General features: G+C 32.3%; 1 protein-coding gene across 1 annotated transcript in view; it reads left to right on the forward strand.

Moving 5' to 3' along the window:
• The first annotated feature begins 1,272 nt into the window (after positions 1 to 1,272).
• Positions 1,273 to 14,900, forward strand: part of LOC114344694 (next to BRCA1 gene 1 protein-like) — a 118,874-nt gene continuing 105,246 nt past the window's right edge. The window contains exons 1-2 of the mRNA XM_050658466.1: positions 1,273 to 1,607; positions 10,614 to 10,916. Coding sequence (XP_050514423.1) covers positions 1,458 to 1,607; positions 10,614 to 10,916 — 453 coding nt within the window. The 5' untranslated portion in view covers positions 1,273 to 1,457. The remainder of the gene's footprint in view (positions 1,608 to 10,613; positions 10,917 to 14,900) is intronic.

A 14,900-nucleotide genomic window follows, 5' to 3' on the forward strand; every position in this document is an offset into this window, starting at 1 on the left:
ATTCTTGCTGTTAATTGGATAGGAAGAGTGGCATAATCTAGCCTCCATGCTAGGTACATTATAGCCTCCATACGGTACTTCCAATATTTAATATTTTATTTATTCAAGTGGACAATAAAGGTAAAACGCAAACAACTTTTGTTTCTTACTTATTTATTTAAACAACAATGTGACATTTTACATAGAAATATGAGTAATTTGGATTAAATAAATGTTTACTTGTCGAATTTTTCCACCGTCTGCACACAACAGCTGAACGGAGCCATTAGACCTAACAACAAAACGTGAAATAAAATGTGTATTTTAAAACTGTTGGATAAACAGTACCTACAATCAGAAAAACTTACCTTTAAAAAGGTACTCGATTATGAAATAACAAACATATCAAAAAACACGACTGAATATCAGCTTTTTATCGTGACACAAACACATCACATAACCGACCATATAAAATAAGTGAACGACAACGACAACGAACGAACGAACACGAACACAGATTACAGAACACAGATTACAGATATTTGTCAAAAGTCATGTTCCACCAATCACAAGGCCGACATCAGCGCCTCTGACTAAATGGAAGGAAAATAAATACGATTACATGTTTTTTATTAGAGTGAGCGGGGCATGATAGCAATAGAAATGTGAACCGCAGCGAACTGTTCAACACTAATTTTTGGTGCAGACATCTTGTTCGGGAATAGTTCGCAAGCAGCTCGCTATAGTTCGCGAACAGCTCGCGAATTGTTCGCGAACCGCAATTTTGGTCTGTTGTACGCACCTATGTGCCTTTCTGTTTTTAAAGTTTTATTAACTGTTATTTTTTATTGTTAATTTAGTTTTGTTTCAGTTAAAACACATGTTAAACAGTAAAATCACCAATTTTTCTTTGTTTCTAAAGATATCAAGAACATTCAAAAAACAAAATGTTCAAAAAACATATGATTACAATACGATTCCATTACATACTCACACTTGAACCTAGTCCGCGCCACAGGGTGTCTCAAACTTAACTTTACAAAACATGTTTTTTTATTTCCACCTGGTATAAGTACAAATAAGAAGTTTGAGTAAACCTTTGCACAACTGTGTAAATACTAAAAAAAATGCTACAATGTTATAAAAAAATTAGCGAAATCCGTTTTTCTGTTCACGAAATAATCAACCTAACTTTTGACGAGCAGTTTATATTCCACCTTCACTGAAAGTGGAGCTGTGTTTTGGAACACACTCCTACCCTCTCCACTTTTATCTGTGCTTTCAACCAGTTCCCTTGACATTTTACTACATTTTGTGCAGCTGTTTGTGTTATTTGTTGTGCGTAATAAGTAAACAAATAAAACTACGGAAATTTCCTTTGCATTATTGTGTTTTTAGAAATTGTGACATACTTTAAAAACTGAAAATAATAACATTTGCCACTTTAAACGGCATCACTGCAACCAAAATCCTGTGTGATGGGGTCCAAAAAGAAAGATCTAGAAATAATATATAGCTTGCAGTGGAAGAACAAGTCCTCGACAAATGGAGGTGACAAAGCAAATATTATCGGAATGTATGACATCCCCACGACAACCCTCAACTGGGAAACATTTAAGTCTTATTTGGTAATATTCTAAATATAATTATTACTTTCTAATTTTGTGAATGATGAAATTATTGTGACCTGCTCATGGTGCAATATTGCATGCCATTGTTGATATAATCAACAAATAATTAGTTTATAATAGTGGGATTATAAACATGCCAAATCTGCTATTTTTCAATCAATTTAATTTCCATTTTGATGAAATTTTTAGATTCTATAATTTTTTGTACTTTTTTTGGGATTCCCCTACCCTGTAGTCTAATGACATTATGACTTATACCTATAGGACTATACATATTATGCTATGAGCTCATAGGTAGAGGGGAGAATTAAAAATTCAAATAAAAAATTATTTAAGTGCAATAAATGCATAAGTTAATATTTAAGAAGTATTATACTATAATTATATTAAATTATTATACTTTTTTGCAGAATAAATTTTTTCTAATATTAACTGTCAATATAAACTTCAAAACCATAAGCAAAATCTTAAAAATATACATAATGAATAATAAATTCTGTTCTTACTGATATTAATTATCGATTATATAATTAATTATTTATATGGGAAATAAGCCACAATTAAAATGAAAAAAATAATTTTATTAACGTTTCGACGCCCAAATCGGGTGCCGTTGTCAAAATACAAAAATATAATATATCGATTATATAATCCAATTACTTCTTTACGTTGTAAATATTACATGATAAGAATTAAATAATAAGTTTGAAACAATTTTATTTGCTTTTCTCCTATCCTCTTAAAATGTCTGGCCGAAACAGGAACACTTGTCATCTGTTAGATGGCGATACCAGCCATACCAGCGAAACTCACAGAGGATAGGCAACACTTATTTATTTCTTTCCAGCAAAATTTATACTAGTAATCCGTTAGGTAGGTGGCGATACCAGCGAAGCTCGGAGCGTATAGGATTTATATTACAAGGTAGGGGGAATCCCAAAAAAGTATAAAAACTACAGAATCTAATAAAATATCTATTGTAAGAATACAAATAAATGTGATGATTTTATTTTTATTCCATATGACTTATATTATCTTTTCACTTATTAAGTATCAATATATTCTCAGCTAACCCTTTTCTTTATTCTTTTTAAATACATCCTTCTTAATCTGTAAACATATCACACATTCAAAGAGAAGTGTCATCAACTCAAAAAACATCTTTTTCAGGGGAGACAACCAGTGGTGTAACTAGTCTGTCCCAATGCAGGTATTCCCTGTGTGCCCCTATTCGTAGACTCATTCTCCAGAATATCAGTTTTTTGCGCTCCCTCCTCTAAAGGTCTGCTCCCCAATGCACCGCATTGGTTGCATTGGCGTTAGTTACGCCACTGGAGACAACAATATATTTTTTAGATCTTAATTTAACTATAAGTTTTAAACAGTAACTGCTAAAATTTATAAATAAAAATGAAGAATGGAGATAAGTGAATGTTTCTAATTGTGTAAGAGGCAAAACCAAAAAAACTATGATATCTGATTTAACAAAGAAAAAAAATTCAAAGTTTTATGTTATGTCACTTTTCTTTTAATATTGATCACTTTTTTTTAAATTAACGAACAATTCCTATGACACTTCTTGAAATATAACAGTAGTTGTGATAAATAACAATAAGTTTATGTCAAATGTCAGAGCATAACTGAAGGGTTAAGCAAGGGAAAAAACAAGGAATGTCACGTTATCTTTGTTTTGAGCAAATAGGAAATTTAATGTTTGTGACTATATATCTTTAAACCATTGCACTGAAGAAATAGTATTTATTTTTATTTAGTAAACTAAACGGAACATTGTATTAAATACACAAACATATTTTAACCAAATTTTTAAAGAACAGATAAAAAATTATAAAAGTAGCTAACTACAAATAAAAACTGAAAAAACAAGGACTGTCCAAACATCACCTTGTATTTTACATTACATTATTATTTTACGTTACAAACATTAGTTGCACCAGCTGATAGAAAGGCTGAAAACAAAGTTATGGCAACAAAAATGACAAATAAAAATTATAACAAAAGACAATGTAATATTTATTTGACTTTTTGCGAGCACCCTTTTTAAAATCATAGAATGTCTGTGCTCTAATTTTGATGTTTGTGTAATTCATTTTGAATTGTTAAATTACCAATTTCTGCAGCTTCCTTGTCATAATTTAATAATTTTAATTTCGCCTGGAATTTATCACATGCTGAACATGTGTCTGAATTTGGGCAACCAAAGGACAAATTAAATTTCGTGTTAAAAATTTGCCCTTATGTAATGCAAGAAACTTTAATAGTTGGATGTTTTTCTTTGAACAGGTTGAACATTTTTGTCATGTTCAAACTCTCTGGTAAAAACTTTTTTAGATTCGTGTAAACTGTAATGGGATAATTGTTGTTAACATTGTTAATTGTTGTATTAATTCCCATAATTAAATTATCATAAAGTACCTATTCTCCTTTTCATGAACATTTTTCAGTGCGTCACAAATTATAGAAAAAAAGGTAAGTCGTGATAATACACATTTATGACATTTATTATAACGTGACATTTTAGTTAAATCTGACAGTTGTCAAATTTTATTTTCAATTTGAAATAAAACCAAATCAATTGTGTCTATTGCATTTATAAAATGGTATTTTCTTTCATTTGTATAGTCTTATAAATTGTACAGATTATATTGATAATATTATTATTTTATTTAATAAATAATTCTTTTTTGATTATGGCGCCATCTATCGACAACTAGAATAATCACCGAACTAGAATAATTACCAAAGTATTCAGAGACGTGCCTTTTTTTCTGTCACATACAATTTAATGCGTTAGAGAGAAATCGAAAAACTGTGACGCACTGAAAGATGATCATGAGAAAAAGAATAGTATCATTTTTCATTCTATTTAGTAAATGAGAAAAAAACATGAAAGTTGTTCTTATTTATTAATACTATTTTTACATACATCTTATTTCATGCATCTGCATCAAGATATACAGTAAATCTCAGCTTTTTTACACCTACATCAGCTTTTAGAGCAAGTTTTACAGTTATGTACATGGTGGTACTAAGTCTGTTCTTGGAGGCAGTAACATTAAAAACTTTTTGAGGCTTTAAAGTCTCTTCATCTAAACTTACGTGCATAGAAATCGGCCTACTTAAAAATGTGATCATTTTTGATGTCTCATATTTCCTAAACCTGTTGGTTGATTTAAGTGCTTTTTTGAACATGTTATAGCCTGATTCTTTAGCAATACCACTGTAATAATATTGTTCTGAAGCTATTTCCTTGTGGCATTTTTATAGTCAACTATTTTTAATGGGAATAAGCCACAATTTTACCAAAAAAATGATTTTATTAACGTTTCGAAGCCCAAATCTGGTTTTTGTATTTTGACAACGAAACCCGATTTGGGCTTCGAAACGTTAATAAAATCATTTTTTTGGTAAAATTGTGGCTTATTCCCATTAAAAATAGTTGACTGTAATAATATTGTTGCTAAACAGGTAAATTTTCATTGTATACCGGGTGTACCAATCAAACTGTGTTTTTTCTCAAAGTTCGCATCACCCTGTGGAATATTCTAGAATTAATAAAATACTGAAATTAAAACCCAACTATAGCCTCAGGTTTTCTTAACATTCTGTTTTTTTATTCATTCTTTTATGTTGGATAATAAAAAAGTTAGGTACTTTAACAACTAGACATGTTTTTCATCATTACACGGTGTTTCTAAATAAGTGCGACAAACTTTAAGGGGCAATTCTGCATGAAAAAATAATGACAGTTGGCTTTATAAACGTATGTCCGCAAATGTTTCGTTTCTGAGATACGGGATGTTGAATTTTTTCTTACAAACTGACGATTTATTTTATTGCTTTAAAACCAGTTGAGTTATGCCAATGGAATTTGGTGTGTTTTAAGACGTAGTTATTGCACATTTTTTGACATACAATTAAGAATTCAATATCCACCATTAGCGTGCATATGTGTAATATGACCGATCATATTACCCGTATGCACGCTAATGGTGAATATAAAATTCTTAATTTTATGTCAAAAAATCCGCAATAACTACCTCTTAAAACCTATCAAATTTCATTTGCATATCTCAACTGGTTTTAAAGCAATAAATAAATCGTCAGTTTGTAAGAAAAAATTCAACATCCCGTATATCAGAAAGGAAACATTTGCGGACATACTTTTATACAGCCAACTGTCATTATTTTTTCATGCAGAATAAACTTTGTCGCACTTATTCAGAAACACAGTGTATTGATGAAGAACATGTCAGTTGTTAAGGTACCTAACTTTTTTATTATCCAACAGAAACGAATGAATAAAAAAACAGAATGTTAAGAAAACCTGAGGCTATGAGTTTTAATTTTAGTATTTTATAAATGCTAGAATATTCCACAGGGTGAAGCGAACTTTGAGAAAAAAACACAGTTTGATTGGTACACCCGGTATACAATGAAAATTTACCTAATTATCAACAATATTATTACAGTGGTATTGCTAAAGAATCATGCTATAACATGTTCAAAAAATCACTTAAATCGGTCAACAGATTTAGGAAATATGAGACATCAAAAATGACCACATTTTTAAGTGGGCCGATTTCTATGCACGTAAGTTTATATGATATCCATATAAAAGTGGATCAAGTTCTTTGCAGCATCGTCAAGGCATGTTAATTGTGTGTATGTTTCCACATAAAATGCTCGTTTTATATCATCACCTGAATGTTAGAACTAGGTAACTTGAATTTCAATGTTTCGAGATAATTGCCAAAAATCATTTTGCGAAATGTTCAAGATGATTTAGTCATAAGAAATACATGATAAAATTGTATTAGAATCTTCAAAAATGAAAAATGAAGATAACATAATATACATACATATTATAAAATATACTTTGTATCGAGAGGTTACGAACGAAGAGCATGCGAACCTTTTTACTGTGAGCCAATCATGCCCCTAGAGCACGCTATTAATGTATTTAGGCAGGGCCCCCGTAAGGATAACTGGCGCCTGTGTGCAAAAAAGGATTTTGGCGCCCCTTAAGGCATTTTGGATCATGTGTTTCTATTTATTTTTTGAAGGTAGGTAGGTAGGTGGGCAGGTAGGTAGCTAGGTGCTTGAAATAAAGCAAAAAACTGAACTTTAGAAGTTAGGTTATAGTCCAGTCACTCACGGTAAAATATTGCAAAATCTCCGAATTTTAAAGAATTGCTTGCATTGACATGGAATTTGGCATACACATACCTAACATGTTAAATAAAAAAAGTGATATTGTGCGAATGTGTGCTTTTGACCTGGATGTGAGTGTCACCCCTTCTCGGGGGTAAAAAAACATAGAAACGTTCAAAAAAGGAATTGGATAAAATGACTAATTTTAAGCAACTTTTGTTCTATAGAGTTTTTTCAGTAAGTTCAGTAAGTATTTTATCGAACAAAATGTTCTTACCAAAAATTAAAGGGAAACATTATTTATTTTTTGTTTTTTAAGTTTCTAACTTCAAAAGTAAGTACGTTACGCTAAAAATAATGATGGTCCCTTTTTTGATAAAAAAAATCATGAAAATCACCCCCTAATTAGCGTCCCAAATGAAATTAATCGTTACCACTTCACTACAAGTTACTTATGCATTGTTTATATGATCTGAAGTTTCATCCCTTTAAAGCAGGGAACAAAATATCCATGATATTTATATAAACATCAAAATATCGGATATAGGTATATGATATATTATCCGATATATACCCAAAATGTGATATTTATGATATTTTGGAAAACATTTCAATAGAGAAACTAAATTGACCAAAATAAGACTCTAAAAATGTAGAATGTAACAATATAAAAGATATATTTTTACTTTAAATAAAAAATACAAAAATATAACAGTCTAAAATATATATTTTTACTTACATAAAAAATACAAAAATATAAACGTATATATGGTAGTATGTTACATAAACAGAAAACAAAATGCTACGAGTATCCAAGTAACAACTAAATTAACTAAAAGTATTGAAAACATTAACTTAGACATATAGGTATTTCTATTTTTCCAAAATAACTTAAAATTCTGAACATTTAAAAAACAAAATTAAAATTTAGAAAATTAATTAAGATGATGGTTCAACATCAGAAGTGTCTGAATCAAAGCCAGTAAAACACCCAAGACTTAATTCTGCCTCTTCATTTTCCCTTCTTTCAGTTTCTTGTTCAGGCCAAATCCATTCCAAATTGTCATGTTTTTGGTATGAAGAACTGTTTAAATATTTAAACATGAATACAAGTTTAGCAGCCTTTTCGGTTCCTAAATTATTTCGTAATTTGGAATGCACAAGTCCAAAGCTTGAAAAGCACCTTTCAATGCTTGCCGTTGAGGCTACTGCTGTAAGTAATTGGTTAATTCGTTCGAGAAATATGTTTTCTTCAGGCCAAGCAGATTCAGCGATTGGAACAGGCTTCCACCATAATAATGGAGATGTTTTTTTGAAATTTGGACTATATATGACAGACTGAAAAAGTTTAGACTTCGCAGTTAGGGCCATTACAAACGGAACAAAATCTGTGTTGATTAAATGTAAATATTCATAAGCCTTTTTGTTCGGCAGTAAGTCTTTCTCCCAAAAAGCGATGGTGCAGTAAGTTTGTCAAAAAATGAGGCGAACCTAAAGCCATATTCCTCATTTTGTAATAAAAGTTCTTAATTTGAATTGGTTGATTTTGATTGATTTGAATTCCTGTTAGAAGGCAAGCCAACGCAGGTGCGACGTTTCCGCTTTTAACCTTATTATGTAAAAATTAGTACGAAATAAAATACTGATATATATCACGATATATATAATATAAATATCATGATATATATCACGATATATATCGTGATATATATCAGTGGATATATATCCTCGCGCCCTGGTTCAAAGTGCTTTTTTTGAAAAGGCTGTTCGAGTTAAAAGGGCTTGAACGAGTCGTTAATGACGGGTGTATGCAAATTTTGAACAGCCATATCTTAACAAATTTTTGTTTTACAAGAAAACAAAAAATCCAAAATATTCAGAATAGAAAAATCTACATTTTTTACTGCTTGAGATTTTTGGTATCACCAATAATTTTTAAGCTATTTTAAAAAAAGGCAATTTTTTTCAAGATAAAAAAAAATTTGTCCAAAAGATGTGTTTTACCAAAAAAAGGAACAAACTTTATTTTGAGCATAACTTACATACTTTTGATGCTAGAAACTTTTTTAAAGAACAAATATAAAGCTTGTTAACACTTATGCCAGCCATTTTTTAAACTTTTTGTAAGCTATTTTTTGATAAGAACATTTTTTTCGATAAAATACTTACTTTTTGAGTTATTTGGGAAAAACCGTCTAAAAACAGGGTTTTTGTTAAAAAATGAACATATTCACTCGCAAATAACTCGAAAAGTATTAACTTAGTGAAAAAATTCTATAGAAACAAAGTTCCTTAGAATTACTCAGTTTATCCAATTCCAGGCTTATTTTGAACGTACGTTTTTCACCACCGAGAAGGGGTGGAACTCACCCCCAGTGTAAAAGCATACATCGGCACAATATCACGTTTTTTCTTTGACTTGTTAGATATACCCTATTCCACGAACATACGCCTGTTTTGGATTACTTCGACAACGAATATTTTACTGTGCAAAATAAGAAGAACGAAAGTAAATTGCAAATTACATTGTTGTTTATTGGAATAATTATTAGCGTCATTTACTTTCGTACTTCTTATGTTGCACAGTAAAATATTCGTTGTCGAAGTAATCCAAAACAGGCGTATGTTCGTGGAATGGCCCATATGTGTATTATGTGTATGCCAATGTGTATTTCATGTCAATGCAAACGGTTCTTTAAAATTCACAGCAAAATCCGTGAGGATTTGGACTATTATTTGGAGAATATTATTACTATTATATTTGGAGAAATGGACTATTATTTGTAGACTAAAATATCAAAATGAAACAAACATAATAAAATCATAACAAAATAAATTAAAATGCCTAACTTCCGACATAGTCTTGCATATAGGAATCGGCAGTAACTGGGTGATATACCTACTAATAACATTTCGTGTGTATTTGTTATACATTCGTCTTCTTTATCTAACATTTCACAACCATGAAAGTTAATTTCGACCAATCCATCTCTTTCCCCCCACTTTTTCTTGTATTATATGGCGAAGTAGATGGAATTTAGGTCTTCTAATTATCGTATGGCCGAAGTATTCTTCTATTTATACCTAATCCTATTTAATTTCTGAACTTTTATTTTAAAATTATTTTTTGTTTTTTTGTTTGTTTTTTTTTTCAAATTTTTTGCAATTTTTTACCCTGGGTTTGGCACCCCTAAAGGATGGCGCCCTTGTGCATTGCATACTTTGCACATATGGTAGCGGGGGCCCTGTATTTAGGTATCTATATCTTGGCCAAAAATAAACTAAAAAGCTCAAAATGTTCGTTTTAAGTTCTTCTATCATTACTGTTAGTTAAAGTAGAAATGTTTATTGCTAAAATTTGCTTATAAACACTTATACACAAATTAATGTACAAATGTTTTCAGAAAATTATAGGTTCAAACGGGTATAACTTTAATAAAATAAAGACAAGGTAATGTAGCAAACTTTGTTTGAAAGTCTATGAATAAAACTTTAAAATGAGAATTTGCAAAGCTCATTTGCATGCGTAGAAAAAGCTTGGAAAAGTACTTGTTTTGCATCTAACAATAAAACACTGAAAACGTTTGTTTTCTATTGTTTTGCAACTTGTTTTGCAATTTGCATTAGGAACTAATTTTACAATTTCTTAAGTTGTAATTATTGGATTTAAGTTTAGTAAACGCTATTTTCTTTGTTTATTATTCAAGAACTTTTATTTGAAAAATGTTCTTTTATTTCTTTTTGCCGCATGATCTATTACTAAATTATAAGTTTTTAGTTTCTTCGAATTTATTAAACATTTAAATATAAAGTATTAATTTTTTATTTCAGCTAAAAAATTCAGGGACGGTGGGAGAAGATGTAAAAGTATCCTACATTACCAGCAGTAACAGAGAATTCCCAATTGAATCCCAAACGGATTTTCAGATTGCTCTATATGCTTTCAGACGTAAAGCTAGAATGGGGGACATTGTTACACTAAAGTTGGACAGAATTTCTGACCAACAAAATTACAGAAATACTCGTCATTCTAATGATGTTGAAACTCAGTTTGACAATGAGGCTCAATCCATTGTTTCCTCATGCTGCAATTCAGACACTCCCCCAGAGTGGTTCCTAACTTATATGAATAAGGTAAGACAATCGTTACAAGTACATACTCATGGTAGTTTTATTTAGCGTATGACTACATCACAGTTAAGTTTTGTGTATAAACAGAGAGGACAATATACTACAAGCAGTAAATAACTAAATAATTTTTATAAACAAACATTGAGTTGACAAATATACCTATCCTGAAAAAAGAAAGCAGAATTATAATTTTACGGTATTTATTTCTATCACTTGAAATATAAAATTTCAACAAATAATTCATCTCATTTACTTATACAACCTCCATTTAAATCTAAACACTTAACTAAACGTTCAGGTACACCCTAAACTCGGCCAAGGCCATAATTTTCGGTAATGGTGTTCCAGGCCTGTAAAACTGACCGAATCAAACCTTATTTATCTCGTGGCGCTGCTCGTTCCACTTCAATCTTCATCAGTCCCCATATGTTTTCAATGGGGCTAAGATCTGGAGATGCTGCTAGCCACGGAATTGTTGCCAATTCGTGTTCTTGCATCCAAGCTTGAATAAGCAGAAGTATGGCATCTTGCATTATCTTGCTGAAAACGCCACCCCTCTGAATATAAAACATGAGCCGTTTCAAGAAGAAAACCATTTAGGATGTCACAATATTTCGCACTATCAACAGTACCATTAACTATATAGAGAGGTGTAGCACCACGCTAACATATTTCTCCCCAAACCATTATTTTAGTGGGAAATTTGAACGGTAACATTGTCTCTTGATAGGACTTTTAGATAATTTGCACCAAGCTGGAAACAACTTTCATCAGATATAAAGACATTATTAAAATTATCTTCTCGAAAACGTTGACAAAAATCTATTCTTCGTTGCCTTAGCAGACGTGTCATTGTAGGGATTTTTTTAAAGTTCCTTGATATGTAGCCTTGCTTTTTCAGTGACATGCGGACAGTTTCTGGGTACACTTTTATTCTTCGTTGATTTCCAAATCTATTCGCTAATTTTCGAAACCCTAGGCGCGGATTTTGTCGTCCAAAAGCCACAAAGCATTTAAATTGTTTCCGCGAATCTTACGAGGTCTACCCGAAACTGGTCTATGTCTCATATAATATATGCCATTTTTTATTCTCTTTATTGTCTCATACACTGCACTTTTTCTTAGTTCAGTCAATTGCACTAATTTTTTAACGTTTCGGACACCCTTTTATACAAATATTCCACCACTTTTTTTTTCTACTTGCGACATTATTCCACAAATCTTAAGTCTGTTTACAAACAACAATATTTGACAGATGGTGTTGTCATGCGATTTTGTCCATAACCTTCTATCGGCATAACCTACTTGATGCATTACTTTTGTCTTAAAATGTTACAAAAAGGAAATCTATTAAAATTAGGAAAAATATAAAATTCCGGATACTTTCTAGACGGACTATATATTCAATTTACTCTTAGGTCGCAACTAAGAAATCGGATGGATTGTCAATATAGGATCTGATCGAACATTCCTTCACCAGATTTTTAATCGTTTGACTTGCAGCACTGCAACCGCAATTTTGAGACGGTATTTTGTCACATGTCACAGTTCGTCCTTATTCTGTTTAGTGTGGCCCAGATTAGTCTTGGTTGGTAGAAACCCTCTGGCTTACTTGTAATACATGGCATATTCCGGGTGGCAGGCGGTGCATTCTTCTACTATTCTTGTCGCCAATGGTCGATTATCTTGAAATTCCTTTCAATTAGAACTCTTGCAGTCTAGAAGGTTGTTTCTTAGCGAAGCCTACTTATGTGTCTGCCGGTGGTACCAACGTGGGAGCATGGCATCGGCGTTAATTTTTCATTACTTCCTGACAAGATAATGTTCTCGGCGGTAGTATGAGGGCTCAGTATGTGACCCAGTGCTGGTACCCAGTACGTTGGCTTGGCCTTGATTGCGCCTGATGTGTTACACAAAGCCTCGTTTAATTGGACGAAACATGTTTGATGTGCGGGCTCCTGAGTCACACCGGTGCACATTGCTCCGCAACAGGATACAAGAGTCCCAGTGCTGCCGATCTAAGTGTAGGCGCTAAGGAACCACATGTGGTACCGCAGAACTTTTGCAACCTATCATGCCGTGTTCCGAGTTTTGCAGTCGTCTTCGTAAGAAGTTTTTTATTTGCGTTCTATTGAGTGTCACACCTAGGTATTTTGGATGTTTAGTGTCATTTATTTATGGCTATTAAAGACTAGGGGGGAGGTCAGCATCGATTCTTGTGTAAGGCCATTGTTCAATTTCATTTGGGTAGCATTGATGACATCAGTGATCTTTCTGCATGAAATCGCTCACATTAATTTATACATTGCCCCTTGTCTCCACACTTGTGTTTGAGAGCCCGTTTCTACATATAGTCCGTTCGCTATAACTTTTCCCATGCGGTACGATTTATTTTCAATCAAATTAAGTCAAAACAGAAAGTGAAACGTACGCCGATGTGTGTAGTATATAGTATACAGTATTCGCTCTGAGCGTTAACAAAGTGTCAAAGCAAAATCGACCGACCTGCTCATGGTGGCGGTTTTTTGAAATTTTATCAGGACGCTTTGTGTATGTTTAAATGAGACATTTAAAAAATGCCGTGTCCCGCTAGTGATATTATGTATTAATATAAACAGAAAATAAAAACGCACTTAATCTGATATAAATTCTTCTATTTCCAATATTGATTATCAGTTTGATTTTGTATACATAACCTCACTATCGCAGTTTATGTCAATAAATCTTTATTAACGAAAAAGAAAATATTTTTGTTGCACTATAAATTACAGTATAAATTAATAACTAACGAATTCTAACAATTGTATTCGGTTATTATCACTACAAAATAAAATATTCAAGTTTAAAAAAATAATCTCATAAGACTCAATGTTAAAACGTCCTGACAAAATCTGACAGCGTGTCACGTGACTGTAAGTAGAGGGGAGACGCACGGAGCCAATACAAAATGTATATACACATCGACGTTCGTTTCAATTTATGTTTTGACTTAATTTGATTGAAAATGAATCGTACCGCATGGGAAAAGTTATAGCGGACGGACTATAGTTACTTTAGTCATTGCTAGGACTTGATCTGTGCAGCTGCGGTTTGGTCGAAGTTTTGCTTGTTCCACAGGTATATGTTTGAGTATTGTTTGGCTAACAATATTTCAGACTACTAATAAGTGCAATTGGGTGGTAATTTTTTGGTAGATTGTTAGCTTTCCCTGGTTTTAAAATGGCGACGTTTTCTACTCTTTTGAGTTGTTGGGAAGACTTCCTGTCTGAAAAGAACTTTGCAAGCCATTGCTTAGTAAATCTCCCATTGAGATTTAGAAACTCAGCCCCATTAAAGCCAAGAGCTTTTTCCGTTTTCATTTCATTAAGAGCTTCCGTGATTTATTCACATGTGGAAAGGGTTGGAATACTCTGTTTCAAGTAGACAAGTGGATTTTAAAGTCTTAAGGTCTTTTTTTAACTTAAGTTGTATGTAAGTGGTTTTGGGGTGTTCTTGAGTTAGACACACACTATGTGGGATGTCACTTGATCTGGTGTTACTAGATTGGTTGGGTAGTCGGGTAGTTTATTGCTTCGTAGTTTTTGCAGCAGTGACCAGGCTTGTCTACTAAATCGAGTTTTTAAAATTTAGGTTTTCAACTGTCTCAGTCCATTTCTTTTAGCAGTATCAATGCTCTGGGACAGTTCGTCTGCAATTTTCTGTTTTTCTTGTTCACAAAATTTTTCATACAGTTCTTCGCGCTCCTCAGACCATCCAGGAATATACTCTTTGCCGGGTACCCTCTAAGAATTGCTGAGTGCTGCAGGTATTATTGCCCCCGTCCATCTCTCCTAGTTTACGCTTTTTGGTGAAATCCAGCCTAAGCATTTGTAGATAACTAGAGAAAGCAGACCAATTAGATTTTCTGAACCTCTACATCTAGGATGTAGAAACGATTTTACAACTGGAATGCTAATGCCGATTTTGATCAGAATAGGGCGGTGCTTG

The sequence above is a fragment of the Diabrotica virgifera genome, chromosome 8 (genome assembly GCF_917563875.1).
Source record: "Diabrotica virgifera virgifera chromosome 8, PGI_DIABVI_V3a".
Taxonomy (NCBI): domain Eukaryota; kingdom Metazoa; phylum Arthropoda; class Insecta; order Coleoptera; family Chrysomelidae; genus Diabrotica; species Diabrotica virgifera.